The 14,564-nt window shown below is 44.0% G+C and overlaps 1 protein-coding gene across 3 annotated transcripts in view; it reads left to right on the top strand.

The window, feature by feature from the left end:
- wipi1 (WD repeat domain, phosphoinositide interacting 1) overlaps positions 1-12,157 on the top strand; it is a 47,555-nt gene extending 35,398 nt beyond the window's left edge. For all 3 annotated transcript variants that reach the window (XM_038987459.1, XM_038987452.1, XM_038987443.1), the window contains 7 exons: positions 1,338-1,445; positions 2,449-2,527; positions 2,711-2,796; positions 3,137-3,244; positions 4,901-5,040; positions 5,226-5,326; positions 10,809-12,157. In XM_038987459.1, coding sequence (XP_038843387.1) covers positions 1,338-1,445; positions 2,449-2,527; positions 2,711-2,796; positions 3,137-3,244; positions 4,901-5,040; positions 5,226-5,326; positions 10,809-10,859 — 673 coding nt within the window. In that variant the 3' untranslated portion in view covers positions 10,860-12,157. The remainder of the gene's footprint in view (positions 1-1,337; positions 1,446-2,448; positions 2,528-2,710; positions 2,797-3,136; positions 3,245-4,900; positions 5,041-5,225; positions 5,327-10,808) is intronic.
- The last annotated feature ends 2,407 nt before the right edge of the window (positions 12,158-14,564 follow it).

The following is a 14,564-nucleotide window of genomic DNA, read 5'->3' as shown; positions in this document are numbered from 1 at the left end:
GTGATTTTTAGCTGATCTCATGCTGGTACCACTAGAATAATCCAGTGAATTAGCTGATCTCATGCTGGTACCACTAGAATAATCCAGTGAATTAGCTGATCTCATGCTGGTACCACTAGAATAATCCAGTGAATTAGCTGATCTCATGCTGGTAACACTAGAATAATCCAGTGATTTAGCTGATCTCATGCTGGTACCACTAGAATAATCCAGTGAATTAGCTGATCTCATGCTGGTACCACACTCATCTCTCATTATGACAACATTAGAACAGACTGAAGACAGGTTACCACCCTCAGCAGCATACCACCCTGCATACCACTGCTGGCTTGCTTCTGAAGCTAAGCAGGGTTGGTCCTGGTCAGTCCCTGGATGGGAGACCAGATGCTGCTGGAAGTGGTGTTGGAGGGCCAGTAGGTGGCACTCTTTCCTCAGGTCTAAAAAATATCCCAATGCCCCAGGGCAGTGATTGGGGACACTGCCCTGTGTAGGGTGCCGTCTTTCGGATGGGACGTTAAACGGGTGTCCTGACTCTCTGAGGTCATTAAAGATCCCATGGCACCTATCGTAAGAGTAGGGGTGTTAACCCCGGTGTCCTGGCTAAATTCCCAATCTGGCCCTCAAACCATCACGGTCACCTAATAATCCCCAGTTTACAATTGGCTCATTCATCTCTCCCCTGTAACTATTCCCCAGGTCGTTGCTGCAAATGAGAACGTGTTCTCAGTCAACTTACCTGGTAAAATAACGGAAAAATAAAATAAATAATGACACATCTCTCATTATGACAACATTAGAATAGACTGAAGACAGGTTTATAATGACACATCTCTCATTGACAACATTAGAACAGACTGAAGACAGGTTTATAATGACACATCTCTCATTATGACAACATTAGAACAGACTGAAGACGGGTTTATAATGACACATCTCTCATTATGACAACATTAGAACAGACTGAAGACAGGTTTATAATGACACATCTCTCATTATGACAACATTAGAACAGACTGAAGACGGGTTTATAATGACACATCTCTCATTATGACAACATTAGAACAGACTGAAGACGGGTTTTTAATGACACATCTCTCATTATGACAACATTAGAACAGACTGAAGACGGGTTTATAATGACACATCTCTCATTATGACAGTGTGATTGAACAGGCAAAACAAAGGAAAGGTCAGCTGAAATGTTTCAAATGATTCTTTTGTAGCTAGATAACGTCATTTGTGTAATCAAGTTCTTACTAACAGTATGAGTGTAGAAGAGACTTATAATAACTTCCTGTGTGTGTGTGTGTGTGTGTGTGTCGTGTGTGTCTCTGCAGGTACGTCAATATCAGTTCCCTGTCCTTCAGTCCTGACGCCCAGTTCCTCTGTGCCTCCAGCAACACTGAGACCGTACACATCTTCAAACTGGAACAGCACGGACCCAGGTACACACACACACACACACACACACACACACACACACACACACACACACACACACACACACACACACACACACACACACACACACACACACACACACACACACACACACACACACACACACACATAGGAGTCAGCCCCAACCTGGCAAGCCTACATACATCTCTCTCTCTATCCCCCCTCTCTCACACACTCTTTCTCTCTCCCTGTCTCTCTCTCTGTATCTCCCTGTCTCACTCTGTGTATCTCCACGTCTCTCTGTGTATCTCCCCGTCTCTCTCTGTGTATCTCCCCGTCTCTCTCTGTGTATCTCCCCGTCTCTCTCTGTGTATCTCCCCGTCTCTCTCTGTGTATCTCCCCGTCTCTCTCTGTGTATCTCCCCGTCTCTCTCTGTGTATCTCCCCGTCTCTCTCTGTGTATCTCCCCGTCTCTCTCTGTGTATCTCCCCGTCTCTCTCTGTGTATCTCCCTGTCTCTCTAACCCTGTATCTCCATGTCTCTCTCTGTGTATCTCCCCGTCTCTCTCTGTGTATCTCCCCGTCTCTCTCTGTGTATCTCCCCTGTCTCTCTCTGTGTATCTCCCCGTCTCTCTCTGTGTATCTCCCCGTCTCTCTCTGTGTATCTCCCCTGTCTCTCTCTGTGTATCTCCCCGTCTCTCTCTGTGTATCTCCCCTGTCTCTCTCTGTGTATCTCCCCGTCTCTCTCTCTGTGTATCTCCCCGTCTCTCTCTCTGTGTATCTCCCTGTCTCTCTCTGTGTATCTCCCCGTCTCTCTCTGTGTATCTCCCCGTCTCTCTCTGTGTATCTCCCCTGTCTCTCTCTGTGTATCTCCCCGTCTCTCTCTGTGTATCTCCCCTGTCTCTCTCTGTGTATCTCCCCTGTCTCTCTCTGTGTATCTCCCCGTCTCTCTCTGTGTATCTCCCCTGTCTCTCTCTGTGTATCTCCCCGTCTCTCTCTCTGTATCTCCCTGTCTCTCTCTGTGTATCTCCCTGTCTCTCTCTGTGTAGTGGAGAGGAGGAGTGTCCTACCTGGGGATCCTATGTAGGGAAGATGTTCTCTGCAGCCAGCAGCTACCTCCCAGCCCAGGTGTCTGTCTTATTGGCATTTTCTTTCTTGTTCCCTGCATGTTTATATATTATCTTCTTATTCAATACTATTTCAAATATTTGTTTACTTGCTGTACTGAGATCTTGTAAGTAGCATGACATTGTACTGTATACACTAGGCTGTATCCTATCATATGACAATAAACTTCGATTTGCATTTGAGGTGTCTGGAGTGATGAGTCAGGAAAGAGCCTTCGCCACTGTACGCCTCCTAGTGGCCGGGCAGAGGAACGTCTGTACCCTCGCTATGTGAGTCTCCCTGTGTGTGTGTTTTTGTGTTTAGGGATTGTGAGTTTATGGTGTGTGTGTGTGTGTGTGTGTACTGTATAGGGAGTTGGTGTGTTTTTTTTGTCTCATTAGGTTTTGGTCTTCTATTTGTTATACACAGTAGTAGACAGTAGTAGACAGTAATACACAGTAATACACAGTTGTAGACAGTAGTAGACTGAATTACACAGTTTAAAATACTATATCGTAGATCATCCTGACCTGATCCTAGAGTAATGGCCATAAATGACAGTGTTGTATGTCCTGTTCCACTGGGTGTGAGGGTGTCATGGCTGGCTGTGTCCCTGTGTCTGTCTGTCAGGATCCAGAAGCTTCCTCGTCTGCTGGTGGCCTCCTCCGACGGACAGCTGTTCATCTATAACGTCGACCCTCAGGATGGAGGAGAGTGTGTCCTGGCTCAGAAACACAGGTGAGAGGTCATCTCAGGTCAGAGGTCAATCGAGGTCAGAAGCCCTTACAGCTGCTTTGCTAATCAAACAAACTGCTGGAAGTGACATCTGGGAAAACCATCATCTGCAACTTATTCAATACCAGACCTAGTATTTCTGTTGTCATCTGCAACCTATTCAATACCAGACCTAGTATTTATGTTGTCATCTGCAACTTATTCAATACCAGACCTAGTATTTCTGTTGTCATCTGCAACGTATTCAATACCAGACCTAGTATTTATGTTGTCATCTGCAACCTATTCAATACCAGACCTAGTATTTATGTTGTCATCTGCAACTTATTCAATACCAGACCTAGTATTTATGTTGTCATCTGCAACTTATTCAATACCAGACCTAGTATTTCTGTTGTCATCTGCAACTTATTCAATACCAGACCTAGTATTTCTGTTGTCATCTGCAACTTATTCAATACCAGACCTAGTATTTATGTTGTCATCTGCAACTTATTCAATACCAGACCTAGTATTTATGTTGTCATCTGCAACCTATTCAATACCAGACCTAGTATTTCTGTTGTCATCTGCAACTTATTCAATACCAGACCTAGTATTTATGTTGTCATCTGCAACTTGTTCAATACCAGACCTAGTATTTATGTTGTCATCTGCAACTTATTCAATACCAGACCTAGTATTTATGTTGTCATCTGCAACCTATTCAATACCAGACCTAGTATTTCTGTTGTCATCTGCAACTTGTTCAATACCAGACCTAGTATTTATGTTGTCATCTGCAACGTATTCAATACCAGACCTAGTATTTATGTTGTCATCTGCAACTTGTTCAATACCAGACCTAGTATTTATGTTGTCATCTGCAACCTATTCAATACCAGACCTAGTATTTATGTTGTCATCTGCAACTTATTCAATACCAGACCTAGTATTTATGTTGTCATCTGCAACTTGTTCAATACCAGACCTAGTATTTATGTTGTCATCTGCAACTTATTCAATACCAGACCTAGTATTTATGTTGTCATCTGCAACTTATTCAATACCAGACCTAGTATTTATGTTGTCATCTGCAACTTATTCAATACCAGACCTAGTATTTATGTTGTCATCTGCAACCTATTCAATACCAGACCTAGTATTTATGTTGTCATCTGCAACCTATTCGATACCAGACCTAGTATTTATGTTGTCATCTGCAACTTATTCAATACCAGACCTAGTATTTATGTTGTCATCTGCAACCTATTCAATACCAGACCTAGTATTTATGTTGTCATCTGCAACCTATTCAATACCAGACCTAGTATGTATGCTTTATTGACATGGGAAACATATGTTAACATTGCCAAAGCAAGTGAAATAGATAATAAACAAAAATGAAATAAACAATAAAATGTACAGTAAACATTACACTCACAAGTTTCAAAGGAATAAAGACATTTCAAATGTCATATGTCTATATAGAGTGTTGTAATGATGTTCAAATAGTTAAAGTACAAAGGGGAAAATAAATAAACAGAAATATGGGTTGTATTTACAATGGTGTTTGTTCTTCACTGGTTTCCCTTTTCTTGTGGCAACAGGTCACACATCTTGCTGCTCTCTCTTGCTGATTTTCTCTCTCTCTCCCCTCTCTCTCTCCCCCTCTCTCAGATTGTTTGGTGAGGATGAGGACAAGGAGGAGGGGGTGGAGTCAGAAGGGTCAGAGGTCACAGTGCCCGTCCAGGCATGTCCATCATACGCCGCCACTGTTGCCATACCAACCACCGGTCCAGTCACTACCACGCTTACAGGTGTGTGTGAGTGAGAGAGAAAGAGATAAATATTGTGTGTGAGAGAGAGAGAGAGAGAGAGATTGTGTGAGAGAGACAGAGATGGACAGAAAGAGAGATTTGTGTTGTATCTGAAAGGGTGTGTGTATAACTTTAACTTTAACTTTACCTGTAACCTCTCTCCTCTCCTCTCCTCTCTACCCCAGGTTACTCTGAGGATGGTGGGGCTAAGAAGGGCGAGGTGATCCCAGAACATGAGTTTGCCGCTGGTCCCGTCTGTCTGGATGATGAGAACGAGTTTCCTCCAGTGAGCAACCAGAAACTCTCCTAGCCTGGTCCTATACAGAAACATTAGTCATGCTAACTCTCCTAGCCTGGTCCTATACAGAAACAGTAGTCATGCTAACTCTCCTAGCCTGGTCCTATACAGAAACAGTAGTCATGCTAACTCTCCTAGCCTGGTCCTATACAGAAACAGTAGTCATGCTAACTCTCCTAGCCTGGTCCTATACAGAAACTGTAGTCATGCTAACTCTCCTAGCCTGGTCCTATACAGAAACAGTAGCCTGGCTAGCTAGCCAGAGACTGAGAGAAGCAGAGTTTGGCCAAAGCGAGATATTTCAAATTGGAATAGCATTAGACAAAAGGAAAGGGTGCAACTCTACCGTACTGCCTTGAGAAACTAAAGGACAGCTCCTCATTTGTGGTGAGCAGCAGTAGTACTTCTGGGATACTGAGTCTGGAAGGACATAAGTAGGATCAGAGGAGCACATGTAAAGAGTTGACCCTACTGTCTTTATATTCCACTCAGGTGCTAGCCGGGTTCCATTTAGAAACATAGGAACTATAGTACTAGCCTAGTCCCCTTCCCTAACCCCTACCCTCCTACAAACTAGTCCCCTTCCTTAACCCCTACCCTCCTACAAACTAGTCCCCTTCCTTAACCCCTACCCTCCCACAAACTAGTCCCCTTCCTTAACCCCTACGCTCCTACAAACTAGTCCCCTTCCTTAACCCCTACCCTCCTACAAACTAGTCCCCTTCCTTAACCCCTACGCTCCTACAAACTAGTCCCCTTCCCTAACCCCTACCCTCCTACAAACTAGTCCCCTTCCCTAACCCCTACCCTCCTACAAACTAGTCCCCTTCCCTAACCCCTACCCTCCTACAAACTAGTCCCCTTCCTTAACCCCTACCCTCCCACAAACTAGTCCCCTTCCCTAACCCCTACCCTCCTACAAACTAGTCCCCTTCCTTAACCCCTACCCTCCCACAAACTAGTCCCCTTCCTTAACCCCTACGCTCCTACAAACTAGTCCCCTTCCTTAACCCCTAACCTCCTACAAACTAGTCCCCTTCCCTAACCCCTACCCTCCTACAAACTAGTCCCCTTCCTTAACCCCTACGCTCCTACAAACTAGTCCCCTTCCTTAACCCCTACCATCCTACAAACTAGTCCCCTTCCCTAACCCCTACCCTCCTACAAACTAGTCCCCTTCCTTAACCCCTACCCTCCCACAAACTAGTCCCCTTCCCTAACCCCTACCCTCCTACAAACTAGTCCCCTTCCCTAACCCCTACCCTCCTACAAACTAGTCCCCTTCCCTAACCCCTACCCTCCTACAAACTAGTCCCCTTCCCTAACCCCTACGCTCCTACAAACTAGTCCCCTTCCCTAACCTCCTACAAACTAGTCCCCTTCCCTAACCCCTACCCTCCTACAAACTAGTCCCCTTCCCTAACCCCTACCCTCCCACAAACTAGTCCCCTTCCCTAACCCCTACCCTCCTACAAACTAGTCCCCTTCCCTAACCCCTACCCTCCCACAAACTAGTCCCCTTCCCTAACCCCTAACATCCTACAAACTAGTCCCCTTCCTTAACCCCTACCCTCCCACAAACTAGTCCCCTTCCCCTTTCCCTCCTGCAGAATAGTCCCCTTCCCTACCCCCCACTCTCCTACAAACTAGTCCCCTTCCCTACCCCATATAACATTGGCCCAGTTAGCAAGGCCTCCACACTAACTCCTACAAAACAATGGGCTTAAATCCTACAGTATACACCGAGTGAACAAAACATTAGGAACATCTTCCTAATATTGAGTTTAACATGTCTCCTCCCCTTCATCTACACTGATTGAAGTGGATTCAACAAGTGACATCAATAAGGGATCATAGCTTTCACCCCCGATTCACCTATGTCGTGGAAAGAGCAGGTGTTCATAATGTTTTGTGCAGTCATACTATATTTAGTAGGTTTTATAAGAAGGTTTGTTTTAAATCTGACGGGTGCAATGGGTTTCACTCTGTGAATACCGGTATTACTTTAGTACATCATTTCTCTGGAATAGCTATTTTGGCTTATATGTGATTTTGTAAGTGTTACCTTCTTAATATGACGTGTATAATTAATCAAATGGGGGTTTGAAAGAACCGTTCAGATGTATAGACCGGGATTAAATTAGATCCTGGGTGATAGGCAGAAAATGTTCCCGCGTTCGCAGAGATTCCATTTACGGTAAACGCGGCATATGTCGACTCAATCGGATATTGCCTTTAAAAGTCGCAATGCCGATAGCCGCGATCGGATTGAAACATAGTTGCATGTGGCCAGTTCTGTTGGTGTAATTATTCCACAAGGGGGTGCTGTTGTCCCCGTGTGAGTCCCCATTGCTCAGTGCAACGTGTAAGCAAGTAGAAGTCGCTCCTAAGCACTGATCTAGGATCAGCATACTCCTGGCCAGTCCTGACCAAATCAAATTTTATTTGTCACATACACATGGTTATCAGATGTTAATGTGAGTGTAGCGAAATGCTTGTGCTTCTAGTGCTGACAATGCAGTAATAACCAACGAGTAATCTAACCTAACAATTCTACAACTACTACCTTATACACACAAGTGTAAAGGGATAAAGAATATGTACATAAAGATATATTAATAAGTGATGGTACAGAACGGCATAGGCAAGATGCAGTAGATGGTATCGAGTACAGTATATACATATGAGATGAGTAATGTAGGGTATGTAAACATAAAAGTGGCATAGTTTAAAGTGGCTAGTGATACATGTATTACATAAAGATGGCAAGATGCAGTAGATGATATAGAGTACAGTATATACATATACATTATATTAAGTGGCATTGTTTAAAGTGGCTAGTGATACATTTTTGATCAATTTCCATTATTAAAATGAGCTGGAGTTGACCTTTACTAAATGAAGGTTAAGCGCAATACTGGTCCTAGATCAGTACATGAAGAGAAGATTCTATGTTTTCTTTCTTGGCAACTATTGGTTATAGAGAGAGCCCATGATTCTCAATGTCAGCCTTTTTTCAAATCTCTCCTCGGGGACGTTTCACAATGTTGTTGTAGCCCTGAACTAACGCCTGCTTATAGTAGTCAAGTGCTCGTTGACCGGTTGTAGCATCAGGTGTGCTAGTTCTGGAACAGTTCAAATACATGGACAGGCTGGGGGTTGCCGAGGAGAGGTTGTAATAATACATGGACAGGCTGGGGGTTGCCGAGGAGAGGTTGTAATAATACATGGACAGGCTGGGGGTTGCCGAGGAGAGGTTGTAATAATACATGGACAGGCTGGGGGTTGTCGAGGAGAGGTTGTAATAATACATGGACAGCCTGGGGGTTGCTGAGGAGAGGTTGTAATAATACATGGACAGGCTGGGGGTTGCTGAGGAGAGGTTGTAATAATACATGGACAGGCTGGGGGTTGCTGAGGAGAGGTTGTAATAATACATGGACAGGCTGGGGGTTGCTGAGGAGAGGTTGTAATAATACATGGACAGGCTGGGCGTTGCTGAGGAGGGGTTGTAATAATACATGGACAGGCTGGGGGTTGCCGAGGAGAGGTTGTAATAATACATGGACAGGCTGGGGGTTGTCGAGGAGAGGTTGTAATAATACATGGACAGGCTGAGGGTTGTCGAGGAGAGATTGTAATAATACATGGACAGGCTGGGGGTTGCCGAGGAGAGGTTGTAATAATACATGGACAGGCTGGGGGTTGTCGAGGAGAGGTTGTAATAATACATGGACAGGCTGGGGGTTGTCGAGGAGAGGTTGTAATAATACATGGACAGGCTGGGGGTTGCTGAGGAGAGGTTGTAATAATACATGGACTGGCTGGGGGTTGCCGAGGAGAGGTTGGAATAATACATGGACAGGCTGGGGGTTGCCGAGGAGAGGTTGTAATAATACATGGACAGGCTGGGGGTTGCCGAGGAGAGGTTGGAATAATACATGGACAGGCTGGGGGTTGCCGAGGAGAGGTTGGAATAATACATGGACAGGCTGGGGGTTGCTGAGGAGAGGTTGGAATAATACATGGACTGGCTGGGGGTTGCTGAGGAGAGGTTGTAATAATACATGGACAGGCTGGGGGTTGCCGAGGAGAGGTTGTAATAATACATGGACAGGCTGGGGGTTGCTGAGGAGAGGTTGTAATAATACATGGACAGGCTGGGGGTTGTCGAGGAGAGGTTGTAATAATACATGGACAGGCTGGGGGTTGCTGAGGAGAGGTTGTAATAATACATGGACAGGCTGGGGGTTGCTGAGGAGAGGTTGTAATAATACATGGACAGGCTGGGGGTTGCTGAGGAGAGGTTGTAATAATACATGGACAGGCTGGGGGTTGCTGAGGAGAGGTTGTAATAATACATGGACAGGCTGGGGGTTGCCGAGGAGAGGTTGGAATAATACATGGACAGGCTGGGGGTTGCCGAGGAGAGGTTGTAATAATACATGGACAGGCTGGGGGTTGCTGAGGAGAGGTTGTAATAATACATGGACAGGCTGGGGGTTGCTGAGGAGAGGTTGTAATAATACATGGACAGGCTGGGGGTTGCTGAGGAGAGGTTGGAATAATACATGGACAGGCTGGGGGTTGTCGAGGAGAGGTTGTAATAATACATGGACAGGCTGGGGGTTGCCGAGGAGAGGTTGTAATAATACATGGACAGGCTGGGGGTTGCTGAGGAGAGGTTGTAATAATACATGGACAGGCTGGGGGTTGCTGAGGAGAGGTTGTAATAATACATGGACAGGCTGGGGGTTGCCGAGGAGAGGTTGTAATAATACATGGACAGGCTGGGGGTTGCCGAGGAAAGGCTGCCTATGTAATGCCCTATTAGTTTATATGTCCTATTGAAATGAATGTCAACCTGTAGTTCTGTCCCATTCTCTGAGAAGGGAAGCCGTGATACATATCCACGTGACCATACTAGAATAACCATGTTGTTTTTCAACTTCTTGGCATGACTGTGTGTTTTATAACGAATAACGAAGTCTGTTTGTACACCTCTGTCTAGTCTGTCCCATGTGTCTGGTCCTAGAAAAACCTTGTCTAAGAGCATTAATCACAGGATTTATCTTAGTTAGTGGAGTGTTTTCTAAAACATTTCCCCCCCCCCTTGATGTTGATATTGGTAAAGGTGGACGTGTTATCTTTAGTCTGTCTCTCAGGGTTGGGGTCAATTCCATTTACATTCAGTTCAGTTCAGGAATTACATTGAATTGACTGAGGTTCTCGTACCAAATGTCACCCTATTCCCTATATAGTGCACTACTTTTGACCCTGGTAGTTCACCATATAGGAAATAGGGCTTTGGTTAAAAGTAGTGCACTATACAGGGAATAGGATACCATTTGGGACGCATCCTGAAATGACATGGAAGGAACCTTAACCCTGTTGTCTCTATTATAACAAGACTATGACCAAAACCATTCAACCTGACCCCTGACCCCGGTCTGTTTTGGTGTTTTGGTAGATAAATTGGTGCCGCGACGGAACTCGAGGTGGCCAGGGGCGTCGTCTGTGAGGGTAGAACGAAGGAAGGAAGGAAGGACAGGAGGACAGACAGGCGGGCGGACAGACAGACAGACAGACAGACAGGTGTCTGTTGTACACGTTAGAACACACTAACACCTGGTCTGGAACCACAGGACTTCCAGGAGAGCCGTTACATGACCCAGGACAAAATAAACCAGATGGAAAAAAGACTCTCATTTTAGGGTACTAAGTTATTTTTTGAATTAAGTGATTAAAAAAAAAATAATAATAATTATGATTTCTAATTGGGAGGGGGGGGGGCAGGACTGGGTGTTTGTGACCCGGTGTGTTGGGGTGTGTTACAGTCCTGGGTAAAATATATAATGTCAAACACTTTCAGATACCAATATGTCCTAAAAGGCACCCTATTCCCTATATAGTGCACTACTTTTGACCGGGACCATAGGGCTCTGATCAAATGTAATGCACTATATAGGGAATATAGTGCAATTTGGTACACAGTCCAGGGCTGTGCTTAGTTTAGTTCAGTGGTTCCCAACCCAGGGGTACTAGGAGAGGGTACTAGAGGGGGTACTAGAGAAGACTCATGAGACCATAGGCCTACTGGTCAAAATGCACATGAGGGGGTACTTCATGGGTACTCTGGGCAGAGCGAAATTCAGTTGGTGGTACAGTAACCGAAAAAACAAAAACAAAAAGGTTGGGAACCACTGGTTTAGTGTTTCCTGTATAATGGAACCAATGAAACCGATTTGAATATTCCCAAGAGGACAAACTCCAAACTAAATCAAGGTCACAAAGGCTCCGTCCCAGATGGCACCTTGGAAGAGCAGTGGAAGTAGTGTGTCTCTCCTCCATGTATGTGATCTGTCTCTGGTGGGTTAAGACTCTACTGTACCAGGTGCATGACTGACATGTCCGAAATATAACCACATTTTTTTTTATAGCTACATACATTACTTGACAAAAAATATTTTATAATAGAATAATTAAATTGTTTAATTATTAGCATCATCATAACTTTGTATTATGTTTGTTCTTATTTTTATTAACATGATGGTATTTAATCGAAAAAGGAGATTAACAGTTTTTATTATGATGTTTATTTTGTTTTAAATTCTGTGTATTTGGATGTATTGATACTTATTAAATGTTTACATGTACACCTATTGGACACGATCCAGCAGGTCGTTTTGTATGTACGTCCTGATGATATCATTTGTAAAAGTGCGAAGTTTTGCGGATTGCACAAGACCAAAAAAGAAACGACACAGAAACAAACAAATAAAGAAGTAGACTGAAGTAGGAATGGAATTATGCAAATCACCTGACTTGTTGAGTGGTTATTTATCTTTAATAAGGGAGGGAGAGGAGAGGAGAGGAGAGGAGAGGAGAGGAGAGGAGAGGAGAGGAGAGGAGAGGAGAGGGAGGGAGGGGAGGGGAGGGGAGGGGAGGGGAGTGAGGGAGAGGAAAGGGAGGGGAGGGGAGAGAGGGGAGGGGAGGGGAGAGAGGGAAGGGAGGAAGGAAGGAAGGAATGTTTTGGACAGATGTTATATTATTAGGCCACTGAGTCCACACACAGCCTTGGATGTAGTAGCCAATCTATCCTTGTATAGAATTTGCCACAGAACTAAGATCAGCTTACCCAAACCTTAACCATTAGAGGGACAAATATGACCTTAAATCAACATCTATGGTCATCTAAGGCTGTGTTTAAACAGGCAGCCAAATTCAGATAAAAAAAAACAACTAATTGGTATTTTGATCAATTAATCAGATCTTTTCAGAACAGATATTTTCAGAGCTTATCTGATTGGTCAAAAGACCAATTAGTGACAGAAAAAGATCAGAATTGAGCTATGTAGAAAAGGCCTTCATATCTAGTCTTTCTGTAACTCCCAATCACGGCCAGTTGTGATACAGTCTGGAATTGAACCAGGGTCTGTAGTGACGCCTCTAGCACTGAGATGCAGTGCCTTAGACCACTGCACCACTCGGGAGTAGCAGTGTGTGGTTGATGGTGGTGAGGTGACAGGCCAATTAAGACAGCATCCATACAGCTCTAGCCGGCAGCCTAGTAGTGATTTCAAATCCTTAAGAGTCAGTTGATGCATCTATCTAAGTAACTTAATTTAAAAATCGCCATCAGAATCCGACAGTTTAAACTTGAGATATCAGTTGTTTTCTGCTGGGACTGCGTCTCAATCCATCCATCCATCCCTCCCTCCCTCCCTCTCCTTACCTCCTTCCCTCCCTCCCTATGACGACCTTCCGCATCTGCAGTGGAAGGTGGCTGAACGGTGTCGGTAAGACCATGAGACATCCCCAAAAATCGGTCATCTCACAAAAACATCTGTAGCTTCCGAACTAATATGACCCCACTATGGAAAGGGGAGACTCTCCCAAACACGATGGTGTTCTCCGTTTGACTCTACGACCCCCACAAGGTCACGGGACTTGTCTGAAGGTAAACCCATACAAACACATGGAAGAAAGGAGGAAGTTTGGTGCCAACAAAAATAAGGGGTTAAATATGTGTCCAAAAAAAACAAAAATATTATGAGGGATTAAGGACAAAATCCTGGAATCCTCCAACCAGGATTCCTAGAAAACCAATGAATTTGGGTCAAATTACTGGAATTTTGCAACCCTATGCGGCTAGGCCTTAGGTTAATAATGACCTGACTGTTGACTCATCAGTGTTACACTGCACATGCCACTGAGTCTGTTGAGAGAGAGAAGACTGAGAGGAACAGAGAGAGAGAGACTGTTGACTCATTAGTGTTACACGCGCCTCACACGAGCCACTGCCTCTGGCTCCGAAATAGTCGAGAGAGAGAGAGACTGTAGATTACTTTATCACTGACCTCAACCCAGAGACTCTCAGAGCATTCACAGTCAGCCCATTGACACCCCTATCAGATCACAGCAAAATCAGTCTACTTGAACTGAGCGATACTCAATCATGAGGCATCAAAGACAAAGGAACTGAATAATATTAAGAAATGCTATAGATGGAAGGAAAGTAGTGTGGAAACCTACCAAAAAACAATAAGGCAACAACAAATTCAATCCCTTTTAGACAACCTTTTAAACAAAAAGTTTAACTGTAATTGTGAAAGTGTAAACTAGGCAGTAGAAAACCTAAACAGTATATTTGACCTCTCAGGTTCCCTATCAAATATAAACATTTCAAACAGATGACCTAAGAAAATTAACAACAATGACAAATGGTTTGATGAAGAATGCAAAAACCTAAGAAAGAAATTGAGAAACCTATCCAACCAAAAACATAGAGACCCAGAAAACCTGAGCCTACGCCTTCACTATGGTGAATCACTAAAACAATAGAGAAATAAACTATGGAAAAAGAAGGAACAGCACGTCAGAAATCAGCTCAATGTAACTGAAGAATCCATAGACTCTAACCACTTCTGGGAAAATTGGAAAACACTAAACAACCAACACAAAGAGTTATCTATCCAAAACAGAGATGTAAGGATAAACCACATCTCCAATCTTTTTGGCCCTATAACAAAGAACAAACAGCAAAAACATATACAGTTGAAGTCGGAAGTTGACATACACCTTAGCCAAATACATTTAAACTCAGTTTTTCACAATTCCTGACATTTAATTCTATAAACAATTCCCTGTTTTAGGTCAGTTAGGATCACCACTTTATTTTAAGAATGTGAAATGTCAGAATAATAGTAGAGAGAATGATTTATTT

Source organism: Salvelinus namaycush, chromosome 3, assembly GCF_016432855.1.
Source record: "Salvelinus namaycush isolate Seneca chromosome 3, SaNama_1.0, whole genome shotgun sequence".
In the NCBI taxonomy this organism is placed as follows: Eukaryota; Metazoa; Chordata; class Actinopteri; order Salmoniformes; family Salmonidae; genus Salvelinus; species Salvelinus namaycush.
Note: the sequence above shows the minus strand (reverse complement) of the source record. Positions and strands in the feature narration are given on the sequence as shown.